Source organism: Corvus hawaiiensis, chromosome 2 (genome assembly GCF_020740725.1).
Source record: "Corvus hawaiiensis isolate bCorHaw1 chromosome 2, bCorHaw1.pri.cur, whole genome shotgun sequence".
NCBI classification, from domain to species: domain Eukaryota; kingdom Metazoa; phylum Chordata; class Aves; order Passeriformes; family Corvidae; genus Corvus; species Corvus hawaiiensis.
Genome location: NC_063214.1, coordinates 5,835,939 through 5,855,281, shown reverse-complemented (window position 1 = coordinate 5,855,281; position 19,343 = coordinate 5,835,939). Strand labels below are relative to the sequence as shown.

At 41.2% G+C, this 19,343-nt stretch overlaps 1 protein-coding gene across 2 annotated transcripts in view; it reads right to left on the bottom strand.

Annotated features, from left to right (window-relative positions):
• Positions 1-10,261: 10,261 nt before the first annotated feature.
• The window catches only part of LOC125321454 (cell surface glycoprotein CD200 receptor 1-B-like), a 27,294-nt gene continuing 18,212 nt past the window's right edge, over positions 10,262-19,343 (bottom strand). Inside the window, exons 1-7 of one of the 2 annotated variants that reach the window (XM_048294324.1) lie at positions 17,407-17,676; positions 17,064-17,145; positions 16,013-16,321; positions 14,888-15,136; positions 13,755-13,850; positions 12,914-12,960; positions 10,262-11,661 (exon numbers count right to left, since the gene is read on the bottom strand). In XM_048294324.1, the coding sequence (XP_048150281.1) occupies positions 11,527-11,661; positions 12,914-12,960; positions 13,755-13,850; positions 14,888-15,136; positions 16,013-16,321; positions 17,064-17,124 (897 nt within the window). In that variant the 5' untranslated portion in view covers positions 17,125-17,145; positions 17,407-17,676 and the 3' untranslated portion in view covers positions 10,262-11,526. Of the gene's footprint in view, positions 11,662-12,913; positions 12,961-13,754; positions 13,851-14,887; positions 15,137-16,012; positions 16,322-17,063; positions 17,146-17,406; positions 17,677-19,343 lie in introns of those variants that run through there. The other variant, XM_048294323.1, reaches the window with a different exon arrangement.

The window sequence follows — 19,343 nt, the reverse complement described above, 5'->3', positions numbered from 1 at the left end:
ATATCATTTTTAAATTCTGTAAAATGTTAAAGTCAGGAAACAAGCAAGGGAGCTCCTTTGACATAAACATGCAGGGTCTAGAATAGAGATTTGATGAAAGAATATAGAAATTTATTATTTTTAGTTAGTCTCTTTGTTGTTAACCCTTACTCTTTGAAACCATGGCTAAGGCTTCAGAAAATAGTAGAACTGAGATTTGCTTAATTTGCCATTAACAGCTGTGGTGTCAGATCCACTGGCTTTTCAATCATTTTAAAATTCAGCAACACAGAATAAGCCAAACACCAAAACTGGGACTCAAACAAGTGGGATTTTAAGGTAAAACAAAGCAAAAATCATCAGAGACTTTGTGAATAATCAGTGAAAACAAGCAAGGCTATAGTCAGCTTGTGCTTTCAGAGATGTTGGAAAGTGAAAAATTACTTCACATGAGGAAATTTTGCATTAGGCCAGTAAAAAAAATGTTAAGCAGGTTTGTGTGGAAGTCCACAATCAAATTTTCACTCTGTCCATTCAACATCACACTGACTCCTCAGGCTGCCACTTGGTACCCTGAGGAAGGGGTGTGATCTTCCAAACATCAAGCAGATGTCAAGTTCTTCCCATACCCAGCAGTTTCCTGATCCAGATACAGCCACCATAGGATTCGAGGAGGGGCACATCCTCCTTAGGCAGGTGGTGATTTTTGGTGTGTCCATTTATCCCCCCATATTTTTTTATGGACACAAAAAACATATGGGAGTCATCTTGAATGTCTACCTTGCATCACACAGATTCATTTCCATCTCTGCCCAAACACCTGCTGAATCCTCTGATGTGAAGCCATCACACATCAAACTAGCGATGAGACTGATAATTAAAATTTCCTAACACTTTGCAATAAAAGACTTTGTTGGTATTACTTCTCAAGGCTTTTCACTGCTCAGACTGAGCCCCTTCTGCCTCAAACAGATGCCTCATACCACAGGCATGTCTGGGCCAACACAGAACCCTGGCCTGGCCCACCTTGCCAGGTACCAAAAGCAAACTTGGACCAAAATGCTCCCCCTCCTTACAGAAAAAACTCCAAATGTTTCTCTGTAGCAGTCCTTACCCCCACACCCCCTTTTTCTACTTACAGAGCACTGGTTGTGCATGACTCCAAACACCAGTCCCACAAGGTCTCCTGGCTCTCCCAAACTGCAGGAATACAACGAGAGCTTTGGGGCTCAGGGCTGCTCCCACCACAGCTCTGCTTGCCCAAAACAGAGCAAAACCCCTGCTTAGCAATTAAAGGTACTTTGCAAGACCAGCTGTACAATTGCACAGCTGTTGGCAATTCCCATTTTCTCCCTGAGCTGCTTCATCCTTAAGACAGGCCTTTTTGAAGGACAACCACCTTTCCCCATCCTTGCAGGGTTTCCCTGTGTTCCTAATGTCCATTTCAATAGAATTTACCTTCATTTTCAGAGCTGGCTGGGCTGATGTTTCCTTTGGTTTAGAAGAGAAGTCCCCAGCATCTCTACATCTTTAACATAAAGAAATTCCTGGCTTCATTTAAATTAAGTCCTGAGCTTTTTGGACTGTTCTTCACCATTTAGGTCCCTCCAGTTATGCATGATTTTCCCTTTTTAAACTAAGATCACATGCCCATGTTCCAGGTCACATCAACTAAATCAACCTCACTTGTTCACTCAAGGGTTTTGTCTACAACTGTCTCCTCTAAGTTGTTGATGTTAGTCAGAAAAACAGAGGTTTAAGTCATGTCAGCCCCTGGTTCATTGACTGTGGAGTTAAACAGATCTTCTGTTGTCACTCCCATGGCATATGATTGCTAATGGTTTTCAGTGTGGATGACTAAGAAAATTTCTTGTGACACAAATCTCTGGAGTATTTCACTCTCTAAAAGCATTCAGTAGTTCTTTATTTGCATCCAAATTCAACTCCCCAGTCTATCCCAGGAGGGCCTCCTTTGACATCTTTTCCTGGAATAATTTTGATGGAAACTAATCTACTTTACCCACATTACCACACTTTTTTCTTAACATCTTTAAAATATGTTTCTACCTTTAAAATCATTATTCTATCATTTCTCTACAGCCTATTTCCAACATGATTGCTCCTGTCATGTAATAATCACTGCTGCCCTTCCACCTCGATGTAGTTGATGTAGTTGGTGATGATATTCAGTTTCCTGCTCTAACAACACCTGCAATAAACACTCGCTTGCTGTGAACACCATATCTGTTGTCTCCTACTGACCGTACTTTCTAGCCACATAAAAGTCAATAATTTGATATTGCCTACTTAACTACAGTTGGCAGCAATTTTACTCACTTTCCCCCTTCTCCTTGTATTATAAAAATAGCTGTAAATATTTCACTACTTTCCCAAACAATTTCATTCATTTCTTAATTTAGATTTCTTCTCACAAGCCTTCTTAAGCGTGATCCCAGGAGCTGTGTCTTCAGCATTACCCACCCTCAGATGAATCCCCTTTGCATGGCTTTTGCCTCTAACCACACTCCTTGCACTGACTGCACCGATCTGCAGGAACTTTTCTGTCCTTCCTTTCAAAGTATTTTACCAAAGCTCACCTAAACCAAATCTTTCTTGAATATCACTTTCACACAGCTATTTTTTATTCCCTTCAGGCACTGACACTTGCTTTAACAGGGAAAAATCCACTGTTGATCCTTCCCATGACCTTCAGAATCTTTTTCAGCCTCAACACCCTGTCCTAGTCCTTCATTAGGGATGTGGTTCATGGGTCTCTCACTCACCAGTGAAAATCTGACCAATTTTTCCTCAGCCAGAGTTGTTCACATTCCTGGATGTGCCCTCCTGAGGGCAGGTGGGAATCTTTGAGGTCTTCTCCCTACTATCCTTCTTCCTGACTCTTGCCTCTCTTTTGGAGAGAGGTGCTTTGCTCCTCTTCTTTGCCACTTGTTTCTTTTGCTGCTTGCTGATGTTTTCCTCAGCTTCACCACAGTAATGCCTCCTCCTCTCAGCATTTAACTACCAAGAAGTGGGTTTCAACCACCAACATAAATATTTTTTCACAGAACATAATTAAATTTGTGGAACTCATTGTTGCAGTTTATATTATAGATTAAAAACACACCATAAAAAAGGTTAAAAGAGAGTGAAATTATTATGGAGGGCAGGTTTATCAGTGGCTGTTAGGAGATGATTTAAATGCAGCCTCCATCTCACGAAGTCCTAAACCCTTGACTGTAAGAAGCTGAGCAAAGTGTTCAAAGGGTAAGATAAGCTGTGGTTTTCTATGATTTTTTTTTCTTCTGGCCAGTGTGAACCATCCTGTAAAATACTATACAAAGTTAAAACAGTCTCAAGCCGTCTCCAGAATGCCACTTCTGGGTTCCTAAAAAAGAGATGGGTTTCACAATATCTGGGCTTGTTTCACAGCCAGCTCCTTATTCAAATCATAGTATCATAGAATGGTGTGGGTTGGAAGAGGAGCCCAAAGTTCATCTGGTTCCAATCCTGTTGCCATGGGCAGGGCATAAGGTACCAGGGAGGCATTCAAGTACTGGTTCAGAGCCAGTTCCATCAAACTCTACTAGGCCGAGCTCTACAGTGATGGTGCTAAAACTGGAAGGGCAAAAGAATTGCCTGCCCATCAGGCAGTGTCTGTATCTAAAATGTTTGCTGAAGGTGAAGTCCAGATATGGGACTGGCCTTGACATTGCATCTGGTAGATGTATTCCAAGAATTTGGCTTTTTACACATTTTTTTGTCACACACACCTTCCTTTGTATTTTTTTTTTTTTAACAGATATGCTAATTCTCCACTTGCACTTAAGCACAATGACTTTTCAAATGCAAGCTGTTGTGCAATAACAGTAGAAATTTTATGCCAGTTTTTTATATGTGTATATTTATATATATGTAACTACTGAATAAGTGAAATGGGACTAATGCATGTGCAAATCATTGTGCAGACTGATCTTAAATTATGCTTTGTGGTATTTCAGCATTTGTGAAGAAGTGAGGTTTAGCCAGCAATAATGCCTGTGTGCAACCATGGCTCCTATGTTTTCTTGCCAAGCAATCCAGTTTTAGCAGGTCAAAAATCAGTCCCCAATGCTTTTTGCTAAACTGAAAACCACAGGAGCACACACAATATTTGGCCCCATCTTTTCCTTGCACATCCTTTGTGTGATCAAGAAAGATCTTCAATACATGAGCACTGCAAATCAGTATTTTTCAGTGCCTTCTTGGAGCTGATGCTGAAGTTATTTCTTGCATACAAAACAGATTAAAAAAAAAATCACACTGCAGGAAGAGCTCGTTTAACAAAAGCTAAGTTTATCTCATCAGCTGCGTAGCTCAGCAGGAGTGATTTGACAGAGCACAGCACGGGTTGGGGGATTTTATTTTGGGCTAGCTCTGGCCTGATCCTGTGAGCTGAACACCCATGAGCAGCTGGAGAGCATTAGGTGAACCCCCGGGGTGCTGCAGAAAAGATGCAGCGTTTGCTGTGTGCTCCAAGGCTGCTGGACAATACCAGCCCAGCACAGCGAGCACAGGACCACCGGGAGTTTCTTTTCAAAAGCACATTCCTGACCCAGGCTAACACTGTGTGAGTGCATCTGCCAGCAGATGACTGCAGAAAACAACAGCTACGGGAGAGTCCCAAGGACAGAACATGGACAGCAGCTCTGGTGTGATCCAGCCTCTCGCTACCAGAGCTCAAATCTCTTTTTGCTCATTTGACAGGCCCTATTTGAAATGTGTTTTTCTAAGAACGTGCTATAGAGGGATGGTGACAGCTGCAAGCTGAGAGCTAAAGCATGTTTTGTGTTTAGCAAAACGTTTCCTCTGTGCCTTAGACTTTTCCATAGTGTTTCTTTTTCTCTCCTCTATACCCTACCCCAAGCTGTCTCCTACACCAAAATTAGCTCCAATTAAGGTATTAATATCATTGGTTCCAAACTGCTGCGGCTGGTCAGAGGTGGGAAACAAAGATTACATTTTTTTCTGCCTTACACCTGATACCAGGACAAGAGAAAGGCTTAAAATATTCAAAGGAAAGGAAAAAAAAAAAATTTCCATTAGTCTGAGATGCACTTTTACAGTCACCGTCAAGATGGGATTTCCATTTGTGTATCAGCAATTCAGATTCTTTCTAAAAGAGAGAAATGATATGCAAACAATATTCTAATAGAAGACAAAGACTGGGATTTTGAGTGCACAGAAGAAAGATTTTTTTCAGGTTATGGTTTCCACAGCAACTTTTCATTTTATCCCTCATGTGTCTATCTGTCTTATAAGGTCTTTCACAACATTTATATATAATGAGATGTTCTGTTGATGGGAAATTATTAAGAAATTAATTTCTCAGGGAAAAAACCCACAACTTTTCCTGTGTATATTCACAGCTTCGCACACACACAGAGCAGCGCTCCTAGGAATCAAGATGCTTGCATATAGGAGTACATTTTTATTCTTGCTATCTAGAGCAGCATGAAATTGGCAGCCACCATTGATTACACAAGAATGACAATGATGAAGGATGTGATACTAGGTGTAGCTGGTAGATATTCAGACCTGGAGGCAGGCGGGGCTGAAGGTATCAGAGCTTTGCAGGCACTAACTTGCCTGTTTGAGGAGGCAGCCCTAACAACACACTAACTGATGCTGTTGGATTCTAATCTTCCTCATTTGAATATTTCAAGCAAGTTGCACAAAAAGACGAGCAGCCAGACCAGAGCTTTTCAGTAGCTGGCTCGCTCATCTGTTTGTTCTACACAACACTTCTCTCACACAAGAGATGGAGTGAGTTACAAGACATTTAAGTACTAAGCACACTGTTCTGATGCATGTGGCCGCATGTTTTGCACAGAAGAGGGGGTTGCATTGTTCGGAGATCATAAATCTAACACAGAAACTATTTCAGGGGGTTGTCCATGGCTTCTTTTTCAGACGTACACATGGAAATCTAAAATACAAGCACAGCTAGATACGAACATTATGATATGACAATATAAACTCTGTTGGACTGTGGCAGAAGTGAGACAAAAATCAATCCCAAAAGCACTTAGCCATGTTTGCTCAGCAGTACTTATTGACGGCTGAGAGAATAGAATGAGTGGAAATGAAATTTTTGGAGCTCAGTACACAGTGATGAGATTAGAGTCAGAAGACCCAGAGAGGGACCATCGGCATAAAAATGCCTTAATAATGTAGAATCTGATGTTTACAGCATCCTCTTTCCTATTATAGCTCTGCTGGTGACTAAGCCTTGCCTGGTGCATTGACCTTGGCTGGCTGCCACCTGCGCAGCCAGACACTCTCTCACTCCCCCTTCTCAGCAGGACAGGGGGAGAAAATATGATGGAAAAGTTCATGGGTCAAGGTAAGAACAGGAAGATCACTCATCAGTTTGTGTCATGGACAAAGCAGACTTGACTTGGGAAGTTAATTTAATTTATTACCAATGATTAACAGAGGAGGATAGTGAGATGTAACAAAGAAATTAAAACCGCCTTTGCCCCCACTCCCTCTTCTTCACAGATTTACCTCAAACTCCCCAGCCCCAGCTGTGCAGGGGGATGGGGAATGGGATTTGGGGTCAGTTCATACCTCTTCACCTCTGCCACTCCTTCTTCACATGGTTCCTCTGCTCCAGTGAGTTCGTTACCATGGGATAGAGTCCTTCACAAACTGCTCCAAGGTGGGTCCTTCCCACAGGCTGCAGTTCTTCATGAACTGCTCCAGTGTGGGTCCCCCACAGGGTCACAGGTCACGCCAGAAAACCCGCTCCTGCCTGGGCTCCTCTCCAGGGTCACAGCTCCTGCCAGGAGTCTGCTCCAGCATGGGATCCTCATGGGCTGCAGGTGAAGATCTGCTCCTCCATGGATCTCCATGGGCTGCAGGGGCACAGCTGCTTCACCATGGTCTCACCATGGACTGCAGGGGAGTCTCAGCTCTGGCACCTGGAGCTTCTCCTGCCCCTTCTTCTCCACTGACCTTGGTGTCTGCAGGGTTGTTCCTCTCACATTCTTCTCAATCCTCATCCTCATGGGTGCCATAGAGTGTATTAGATATTCAGAAAAGTTTCCTCACTGAGAAGCTGGCTGGGCATTGTAACAGGCTGCCCAGGGAAGTGGTGGAATCACCATCCCAAGGTGCATTCAAAAACATGTAAATGTGTCACTGAGGGACACGGTTTAATGGTGACCATGATGGTGCTGGGTTAATGGTTGGACCTGATGATCTTAGAAGTTATCTCCAACCTTAACAATTCTATGATTCTGAAAGACAGATGTCAGCCAAGAACAAATAAAATGCTGCATATTATGCATTTGGATTTGGTGAGTGACCACGGAAGTCTAAGCACAGAAGATGCTTATTGTCAAGAGTGATTAATTTTCTATTATGTATTGGCAAAAAACAAACAAACAAACAAACAAACTAACAAAAAAAGCAAAGGAGACCTGGAGTAAGTGTCTCTAAAAAATTCCAAAACAAGTCACAGTTTAAAACCTCTTGTTACACACACACAAAAGGCAACAAAGAAATGAAGAATAAAATTGTATTTGATGCCAAAAAGAGAAGGAAATAAAACTAGATAATGAAATACTTTGAGAAGACAAAAGTCAGTAAACTGAGAAAACTAGTGTATGAGAAGATTGTGGAGGAAAAAGAGAAAAGTAGATATTTGCTTAAAGATGCACCATTAAGAGCACAAGCACAAACTATTGCAGGACAGAGAAGTGATAGCAAATGTAGAACAAATCCCACTTGTTTAATTCCTGAGCTCTTCACTGCCTCCAGCACATGACAGGTGCATACAGACTGTGGACACAAAATCAAGTGGCTGACAAGTTGTCATTAACTGCAAAGACTTCACAAAGTCAGACCAGGTCGCAAAGACATCACAGGTGTTACAGTTATTAGAGGAGAACCTAGAAAAGCATTCTTTTCTCATCAGAGAAGAAAAGCTGTGACAAATTGATGCCAAGAAGGTTAGGCAAAACTTACAGCTGTAGTTTCCAGCTTAGGAAACCAAGCTCTTCACTGAGCTGGCAAATACCCTTTGGACATTTGCCCCATTTCCAAAGTCTGTAGGAAAATTGTTTACCTTCTTCATTTCAATCCTGGTGATGCAATTTGTGATTTTAAACAAATATTGTTCATAATCTGAAGTCCCATTCCAATTTATGAGGCCCTAAACATAATGCTTTGTCACCATTTCTTTCCATATTCAGTAAAGAGAAAGAGGCATCACAACACCTGCTATTTCCAGAAGATAAATTGTTCATAGATTAATCAGAAAGCAGACATCATCATTATTACAAAGAGTGTCCTATGAACAATGTGAGTGAAAATCCACACAATAAACAGGAGCATTTTCATCTATAATCACATCTGGTGCTAAAAAGCTCAAGTGACATTCAGTCAACTGTGCATTTGACTAAATAGTCAGCCTGAAACAGCAGTGTCACGCTCCCAGGCTTTTTTTTTAAATTTTTTTTTCTTGTGACAATGTGCAAATATCTCACTCCAATTTGCATCACTTTTTAGTAGCTCTCTCACAATGATTATTCAACAAACAGTCAGCATTTTCCTGCACATTTTGGCAAGGCCATTTTGGCAGTCTAAAATACCTGACTTGCTTAAATTTGCTTTCAGTGCAAATAAAAACAGTATAGAGTCACCAAAAGCGTTCTTATAATTAAGGGAGAAAAAAGCATGATAAATATACTCACAAAAACATTCTCAAGCTGCTTATTTTTGAGACCTATAAGACATAATTTGAATTATTCTTTGGGTTACACCACGTTGCCTGTCCCATGCAAAAGCAGCATGACAGAACATATTTAAGTTATTTATTTCTCATTCTCAAAATATTTAACAGATCAGCTCATCAGCCCAAAAAGCAGGGCACACATAGCTCTGGTGATGTCAGGCAGAGAGGAAGCCACCAAAGCCCACCCCAAGAGCTCCACATATGACAAAACCCTGCCCTTCACCAGTCACAATCAACAGTGAAAGTACCTACAGAAGCTTTATTGATGTCCCAGCCTTTCTTTCAACCACCCCCATAGCCACATTATTCTCCTTGGCCTAATAAGTTTTATTAATCATACACAACAAGCCTGAAAAGCAAGAGGGACAATTTTATTGCAGAAGGAAGATACAACAATTAGGCAGCTGAGACCTTTTAATGCCTGCAACATGTGAGTTCCCCTGAGCTGTGCACTGCTAACTCAAGCTTTTTGTTGGCAATAAACAGGTTATGATCAAAGACTGATTATAATGCTGTAAGATAATTTTCTGCGAGGCTGAAGCAGGACTGGCTCTTGGGCCATCCCAGAAATAGGAAATCAGGCAAACCATAGCCCACACGGCTGCTAAGAGCTGTGGAACCACCAGGAGAGCCCATTTCACCAAGTACCTGCAGCATGAATGGACCTATGTCATTGCCAGAGCACCTCAGTTCAGCACAAAGCCTGCTCAGAACTTCTGGGTTAATGGAAGTGCTGACACATTGCAGGTGACTGGACCAATTCCACCACATACAAATTAAAGGTGAAAATAAAGTTACGAGTGTGAAAACCATAGTTTTCAGCCAGGGCAAATAATCACAGTGATGCTCCTTCAGAGAGCTTCCCCCCCACACCATCCAACTGTCCAAGTTCTGTTTTTTCTGTCTCCATTAGATCTCACCCTTCAACATTTCACTTGGTGCAAAGGGGTTATGAAAAGACCGTACATTACACCCTAATAATCACAGCACACATGCACTGGGATTCCCAGAAGCACACTCTTCCACAGCCTAACTCTCTCAATTTTAACAGCCCTGTCATCCTTTGGTCTGGCTGCAATGATCCAACTTCTGAAAAAGGCACAGACTGCTGTAGCTGTCCGTAAAAACAATCCATGCTCACTTACCACACTGAGCAACACCAGCCCAGGAACCCAGGTTTAGACCTGACTGGGCAGTTCCTTAAGCAACAAGAGATCTTCCCCTCTATTTCAGAAGCTTCCAGTCACAACTGACCCCTCGACAGCACCTTGGACTAAGGCGCTGCTGTGGATTTCACTGGAGCTACAAAGCACTCTTCCTATCATTTCAAACCTATTTGCACTAATTCCAAGCTGTCACTTATTTCTCCCAGATGTTTTACACATGAAAAAGTGCTTCTCCCTCCCCACAGAAGACATGATGGAGCTGCACACAGCTCTGAGAGCAACTGACATGAAACACCATGAAACATCACAGGAAAGGCTTTTCTGACATGAAACATCACAGGACATGAAACACCACAGGAAAGGCTTTTCTTGCCCACCAGTCATGGTAGCCAGCCTGCCTCCTGGAGGCCCTTTTCCTTAAGGCAGAGAGTCTTCATGCCTTTCTGACTAAAAAGAAAGACTGGAGTGATGTCAGCAGACATCCATGTCTATTAGAAGTGACAAAGTGCAATTAAAAGGCACTGGGAGATGCTCATGCCTAAGAATACTGATGGAGCAGAGATGACCCTGCAGGACCAGCAGAAAAAGTCTCTTCAAAACACACATTTGAGTGTAGTTACTGCTGCATTAGTGTTTGGAAGGTCTGACAGACCTGACCAATGAAAACTGAAAGCAACAACCAGTCTGTGGACTGTTTTTTCAGCTTGGGGACATGAAGATGAGAAGAAATAAATGGTGTGGTAGCGCTTGGGTTTTTTCCTTTGTTTTAAACAAGCACACAACCTGCGTTTTATACAAATTAACACTTCTGTTCTCATTAAAACCATGCTGTGATCTCACTTCTCAGAAACCGGTCAACAAACATTTACCCAAATAGCCACAGAAATCCTTTAGGTGAATATTTGCTTATTTGCACATTTACTTTAAAGAGTCTCCAAAAATTGCCCATTGCAGTTTCTCATTTCCATATCCAGTAAAATATTAAATTGGTTTTATTTTCCATCAATTATCAATGCAAACAGATTAATTGAAAAAGAAATATGTTAAAAATTTAAAAATAAACAAAGATGTCAAATACTAGAATGTCATCTGCCGTGTGCAACCATCTACCCAGAAAAAAAAGCAAAACAACAGAACCAAAAAAAACCTAAAACTCTCTTATTTCTGCATTTCTGTTAGATGTATTGCTTTGACCTTCTGTGTTTTGGGGTCCCCCCGTGTCACTCTCTGGTTTCCAACACAGAACTTTAAAGAGAATCCCATTACCAAAATGGAAAGAAAAGTGCTGTATTTTCACCAGCAGTCTGGTTCTCTGGCACAGAAATACGTCAATTATTGTTTTGAGGAAAGGCAGCACATACCTTAGAGTCCACTTTCAAACAAAATTAAGGCAGGTATTTCCCTAACTCAATCCTTGAAAGTTCCAACTTTTTTGAAGTCTGTACAAATATTTAGAGAAAGATAAAAACAACTTACTAGGACGGGCTTTTCTGCCCCACCATCATCAGCTCAGGAAAGGCAAAGGCTTTTGTGGGTAAGGTCTGAGGCTGAATAGTTGAAGTACAAGTTCAAGTAGCTGAATATCATTAGCAGCTGAGCTGGCTAGTTGTGCCTATGCTGTTGTAAGCATACATAAAGACGTCTTGTGTTGTAATTCTCATAGATTCTCTCTGGAAAGTCATGAGGCTTGTCTGCTTCTCTTCTCACACGTGAGGGCGTGAACTCAGAGGTTTTAATCTGCAACAGGAAGAAAAACATGTACCATTATATGATATTGGATAATTTTGTGGAACCATCATTCCTATAGATCCCAAACAAAAAGCAAGAGCAGAAGAAACCTGGTAGGTAATATGACTGTTGCAAAAGAACTTTAAGTGATTTCTCTGAGCTTTCTGAGCAAAAAGGAAGAGCACAGAGGGTGAAACATGAACGGCCAGAGAAATGCAAGAACAGCCTTCACAAAGCCTCAACAGAACAGCCTTTGAAATTCTTTTTCTTGATATGATTGAAAACAAATATTGGCATATTGGTATCAACAGTAAAATAGATGAAAATGAAGAATGCTAACTTCTCTGAAAACAAAACATCAAAACAAAATGAAAACAAAACAAAAAACAAAACCAAAATAGACAGACCACAAACAATCCAGTTTAGGCACCTAAAATCATTGGAAGACTTTGATCTCTGCAACTCCCACTCTCATCAATGAAATTGTCCTGAATGCCACACAAGAGCATATCAGGAAAGTAATCATTCTAACTTCAGAGCACTCTGACTTGTTTTGCAACAAATGAGGCACATGACCATTAATTCAATCATGAGCAGAAAACAAAATAGGAAATAATTGGTCTTTCTATGTGCATTAAGTGAGGCAGAAGCCCTGAGGAAAAAGCAGTGTATTTTCATTCTGTTAAATATATATCAAAAAACACTGGAATTAGAGAGTAAGTAAAAGTTGTGGTGGCAGATTTATCACTGCAGTTTCCTGGCTTCTAAGTATATGAACTGCCACTTAAAAAATAAAAGTTTCACAGCTGTGTTTGTCTCCAATACAGAGAAACAAAGTGGACCCTTTTCCCTCACTGTAAAAGGGATGTCTGGTTCCATCCAATCTTTAATCAGGCAGGTTTCTGCCATTAAGAATACACATTCTTAAACAAAACATCTGAGTTAAGACTACTCTGTGAAGCAGAAATATGAAAATACTGAGTTTTGGGAGAGTTCAAATTCAGCATTGTAAATGTAACTTATGGGCAGGAAATGCACTACACCACTCCCTTTCCAGTGCTTAAACAATTGCTCAAATACTCAGATTACATATGAAGATGGGGACATCCAAACAATAGAAATCCTCACAGAGGAGGTGTTCCTCATTGCCCCCTCCAAGTGCACACAGAGCTAAACGGGAGGTTTGTCACAGTAGACATGTTGCAAAGAAATTACAAGTTTTAGTGAAGAATACACCAAAAACTGCAAAAAGCCCACTTACTGTAAAGTGTTCTTCTGGGCCATGCGCCCTTTTACGTAACCAGCGAGCTGAAAGTAGGATGTCAGGAAGTTAGAATGGTTTGATGGTGCAGGGTTATACAGCTGTTATATGTGGAGCTCTCCTCTAGCTGCCCTCAGCTCTTGAAAGACTTTCTTCAAAATACAGTTACACTCATATGTTAACTTCTTATTTGTTTTTACATCCTGCTCCTTAACAGGGGCTTGCTTTGTTTTTCCCTTCATTGAAACTTTTGATCATGCTGGATGTCCTGGTTTCTACTGGGGTAGAGTTCATTTCCTTCTTAGTAGCTGTGTTTTGCATTTAGTATGAGAAAGGAACAAAATCAGCTGTCTAATATGCCCAAGGCACAATTATCTGAAAGATATCAAAGTATGTATATTTGCCTATTCTTACTCTTGCTCAAGGGAAAACTTATGAGTGCTGATGGAAACAGAGCTCATTTGTGTCTGATCATTAGTTTGTGAACTGTCATTCTTAAGTATAGAATTTTGTGCCAGTAAATGCAGAGCAAACAAAATAATTCTAAAATCTCAAAGCCTGCCCTACTCTCAGAAAGCACCCTTTTTCATCCTGGATGAATCTCTGACATGCCTGTAATGCATTAATATCATAATATCTATGGCTTTTTCAAAACTCCAGACTTATTTTAAATTTCCACCCCTTATTTTATTACGACTTCTCCAAAAGGACAATGCATATGTGAACATTTTCCTCAACCCTTGCCTCCCACCTCACTCTCAGCAATAAAGTGCATGTCCTTGTACCTGCACATAGTCAGCAACGGGATTGTAACATATTTCAGGGTCATCAAAGGACTCACCTCTGCACCTGAAAATCAAGCATGAAGTCACACCAGTGACAGCAGCGACACCTGCAGCTGCTCCTATCAGGATGTATGGAAGAATGTGGGAAGTGCCTGAGAGATGAGAAAAGAGAGCAAGTTACCAAGCTAGATGTCAATATCCACAGATTTGTGATGTTACTGCCTACCTTGGCTGGAGGAAAAAGCTAATCCTCTGCTTTCACAGCTCAAACAAGCAGCGAGAAACTGATGAGATGTCTGGATGGCCACCAGCAAGAAGAAGCTGCCTCACACATCCACTCATTTGTGTGTACAAACACATTTTCATTTTCAACTCATCTGCCTTTACACTCTCCTTTTCTTCAAGTACTATTTGCCCTGAACAACAGAACTGAGCAGCCATCCCTGCAAAATGCTGTTAATTAATGACTGGTCTATGCTGACTTCTGTCCTTTGTGCCACTACCAAGGTATTTTGATGATATGAGCACTTATTCAGCTATTCTTACAAATCCTACTTCCAACAGGTCCAGCACAGCCAGAGGAGAAGCTAAACTTTACACTTTACTACCTTTGGAACACTTGAAAGTCACAGACAGACATTCTCCAAGGAAATTTTCTCCAGACCATCACGACTGTGGAAAAAATGTTGTGGGGAAGGCGCTTTTAGATTCGTTCTTGTTTCTCGCTGTCCTACTCTGATTTGAGTCACAAGAAATTACTTTCTCTCAAGTCTCTTTTTCCTGTGACAGTAATTGGTGAGTGATCTCTCCCTGTCTTATCCTTGACCTGTGAGCTTTACGTTGTATTTTTCTCCCTGTGTTATTGAAGAGGGGGAGCAATAGAGCAGCTTGGAGGGCACCTGGCAGCCAACCAAGGTGAACCCACTGAAAGCAGAATAAGGAATTCTTGTAAAACAGAACAGGAATTGAAAGAAAAACACACTGAAAGCTTCTCCGTACAGTGCCACAAAACATCTGGTTTCAACTAACTCAAAATTATTAATTTCTCTCTCAACATGCTCTAGGACTTCACCTTATAACCACTCTAACCCAGCTCCAGGCCCCCAGCATTTAGTGGGAACAGCTGGACAGAACAGCACAGAGGAGCCCTAGGCATGATGAAGTGCAAGCACAGAATAACATTATTTACGTGTCAGGTCCATGAGCAGAGTCTGGTTCATGGCTGGGTGGGTGACCAGGCAGGTGACAGAGGGAAATGAGCTGTTGGCCCAGTTGAAGTAGCTCACTCTGGTCACTGTTCCATTGGGGTGATGGAATTCTTCCTCAGAGCTGTGGTTGCTTGCAGGGATCCAGGAGATGTTAGCAGCTGGCTTTCCTGCAGATGCTTGACAGACAGCCACCCTGCTCTTGTCGTGGGTCAGGGTCACCGTAGGAGGCACTAGAGAAGAAATTTTAAAAAGCCATAATTTCTATCTTAGTTTCTATTTCTATTTCATTTTTAGCATAAAATCACCAACTGAGAAACTGAAAAACAGGTGGTATTTTTTAGTTTGTATGACCAATTCGTGAGATTTTAAAATCATTTGAAATATTAGCACATCTTTAAGGAAAAACAATACGTCAGAAAGTCTGAGGTGGACACCTCAAAAACTAGCTGGCTACATCTAAAGTACTGCTTCCTCCTGTTTTCCAAAAGGTGATGGCAGATTAGCAGATGTGATGACAGAGAGGGGTGGACTAAATAAAGCTTTACAGCTTGACTGATGAAAAGGCAGATTGCTGAGGCTTCAGGTAAAATAGGAGTTTGGATACATAGAATCCAAAATTTGATAGCAGGGAAATAAAAGAGAAATTAGACAAAACTGTTCTGCTTGAAGTCCAACAACTCATATTCTGCATTTGGCAAAACAGGGAAAAGGCCAGCACCTAAGCCTTCATCAAAAAGGCAAGATTCTGCAGGGAACAACAAGAAGATAAAATCCAAAACCAAAACAAACTAAAACCAAAAACCAACTAAAAAAACCCAACAAAAAAAAAAAAAAATCAAGTGACTAAAATTAATAATAATAGCAAATATAGAGTTCCAAAATTCATTTCCCATAATCTTTAGTTATATTGAGATGGCTTAATTAATATGGCCAAAACATAAAGTCTTCTTGTGGTTTTTTTTAAACTTATGGAAACCTAGATATAGTTTACCTGACTATATGGAAAAGGTGACTTGATATATTCATGATGCTTCCTAATATTCTTTTGTTCCTGCCTACATTGCAAATAGAATAATTTAATTTTTGTTTTAGTGATGCAATCTTACCTATCACAGTCAGAGAAAAGAAAAAATGAAAATTCCCTTCACTGTTGGCAGTGTCACAGGTGTAATTTCCCTCATCCCCAAGGTTCACAGGGTAAATACGAAGCGCAGGGTCACTGACAGATGAATATTTCCACGTGATCCTCTCACTGCAGTTCAGCTTTCTTGTCTCATTGCGATCACTTCTATAGGACAACAAGCAGCAACTGCTGCAATTCTTCTTCCATGTCACCAGCAGCAAAGACACCTTGGAGATATTGGGGCAACTGAGCACAGCTTCATGGCCAGCCTCTACACTCACCCTGTTGTGAGCTGCATCAGATGAGAAAAAAAAATACATTAAAAGATGCTACAGCCATCATGAAAGCACAGGAAACTCTTGGCTTCATCACCCTTAAAAATACACTTCCTGACTGTACTGGCAGCCTTGGGGCACATATTAGTATTCAGCTTCCAGATCTACCTTCCTGAAGTTTGGAAGTGCAGTGGAGATGGTGCCTTTTTGCTGTGTACAGTGATGCTGGCAATCTGCAAGTCCTTCACTTTTTTTTTTTAGTCAACAAATTTCTATCACTTTAATATAGGCTTTGAAAAAATGATTGGGAGGGGGGGCAAAATTCACTCTTAAGGGAAAGGAAACTACTTTTAAAAACTTTATTGTGTTTCTGAATTAGGTGCCTTGCTTCAAGTGCCAGTAAAATCCAAGATAGCTGTGGAATATACACCTGTGGCACAGTTAAAACCAAGACCTCTTGGAGCAGTAGTTTAGTAAGGGACATTTGTGGATCCCTTTTATTCCAGAAATCACATCTCTCCTGCTATTGTCCCAGGTGAACAGATGGCCAGTGTTGGATTCCTACCAGATTTATCATCCTCTGCCACTCTGCAAGGCACATAATTATTTTGCCAGGTGAGGTGACACTACTCCTTTGCATTCCCACTGAACAATTGGCAAAGTTTGCTCTGGTGTACTATGAAGTTTCAGTGTCCTGGCAAGTTGGAAATACAGAGTACCGAGCAGTGCTACAAGTAGTTTTGGATCTTTCTCACTTACCTTCAACCAGGTCGATTGGCAAGAAAAGGAGCGCAGCCAGAACTGTCCATTTCTGAGCCATCCTTAGCAGAAGGAATCAGCACTGCAGAAAGTGAAGGCAAAGAAAATGGAATGTAGTAACAAGTTGTTGTGCTCATCCCTTCAAAGAGAACATGTAGTAAAACCTCTGATTCCTTTGAAAGCAGAAGTTTTAAACAAGACCCTATATCTTACTGAAGAAAGTAAGGAAAAAGAGAGTTGGAAAAAAAAAAGCTACTGTTTACAAACAGTTTTTTAAATCCTGGATCTCTGGTACCACTCAGGATCTAGACATCAACTATTTGGCAAAGAAATTATTCCTAACCTTTGCATGCTTTTAATTGCTTGAAAAGTAACTCCCGTTTTGGAGCAGAACAAAAAGAGCAACCCTTCTACTGCGAGGGATCAAAGCCATATGAGTTTGTTTCCTGCTTTCAGAGAAGCCACAACGCTGCCACACGTGTGGCACAGGAAGAACAAATGCTGCCACAGCCACGAGCCAAATGCAAGAGATGGTGCTTTCCTTAAAGCAATGTGATACATGTCCACATTCAAGTCACTGAATCACAGACTGGTTTGGGTTGGGAGGAACCTTAAAAACCTTCCAGTTCCAACACCCCTGCCATGGACACTTCCACGACACCAGATCGCTCAGAGCCCCATCCAAGTTGTCCTTGAACACTTCCAGGGATGGGGCATCCACAACTGTTCTGGGCAACCTGTGCCAGGGCCTCGCCACCCTCAACAGGACTGTTTTCCTCAAAGAATTGTTCTCCTCACAACTCTAACAAAGAATTGTGGTGCATCTGGGTGAAAAGCTTTCATTACAACCTGGTAAAAATGCCAATACAACCACATTGATCTGTATTCCGCTACTAATGTGCAACAGGCAATGTAACTCTTACATTAAAAGCATCCCAAATTTCATTTTCATTCATGCAAAATCTTTGCCATAAAGGAAATATTTTGTTTTGTTTCATTTTATTCAAAGCTGTCAGAAGTTTAGGGATTTTTTTTTTTTTTTTTTTTGGCAATTGGGATACATTACGCATGCAAAAGTTGCTTTCAATCAAAAAATTTTGAAACTTTAAAAGCTGAATTTTTTTTAACCAAAAAAAAATTAAAAGGATACATTTTGACCAGAATTATGTACTGAACTTGACCCAATTTGCAAAGAATTTCTCAGTCTCTTTCAAAAGGAAAGTAAAAGAAAAAACAAACCTCCCACAATTTCTATCAGCAAATTCACTGTTCACCAATTTTGATGGGTCCATAAATATTCATAACAGAATATTTTCACATTGGAACTTGTCCCAGAGAACTATCTTTTTTTTTAAATGCATACAAATCTCATATATGGGGTTTATTTGCTCAAAAGAACAGGCATTAATGATTAAAAATGGGACCTTACAGAAAGAACAGAGTACATTACTCTGTTTAAATATTCATGTGTGAAACACAGAATTTAATCTGCAATTTTTAAAATTCACAACCCTTGAATAGTTGTGCCTCTGAGCGAGAAGGAACTCTCAAAGTAAAATCCAAAAAGGAACAACCAAGCGCAGATTAATCAAACCCATTTAAAAGCAGCAAACCAATACTTGTGCCTCGCCTTGTGTTATTTCCTTTGATGGAATTAAAATGCCTCAATAGCTGCGTTTAAATAAATTAAAAGTTTTACTCAGCCTCGGTGGCGGTGGCTGGCACGAGACCGTGCGATATGTGTGTCACTCCTCCAGCCAGGGAACAGCACCGCTCCCGCTCGGATTCATCCCAAGGAGCGCTGAGGCTGGAGGAGAGTGACCCAGTTGTCAGCCTCAAGAGGAGCCCTCCTCATCCCGGGAACCTGGGAGGGGAGCAGCAGCAGTTCCAGCGTGCTCCGGTGCTCCGACTCTCGTTCTGGGGTGAGCAGAGAGATGTCGGCACAAGCACCCGCTCCCACTGGGACCCCTGTCCTGATGGCTGATCCCGAGACAGCTCCTGCACACCAGGGAACTGCAGAGAATACCTGGAGCTCCCCTCCCTCTCCATCCTCACAAAGGACTCAGACATAATTGCAAAGCGAGAACTATCTCAATTTAGGAGATCCCATCCCAGGTAGTCCCTGTGTTCAGCTGTACGGTTCATGAGTTTCTCTTCATTGCTGCTTCTGAGATCATAACATGCAGCTGATTCGTCTCACAGACAGATAAAGCCTCCATCCCCTCCAAAAGAGATGAGTGAAAAAAACTCTGGTTGTACACTGCTCTGAAGAGGATGTGG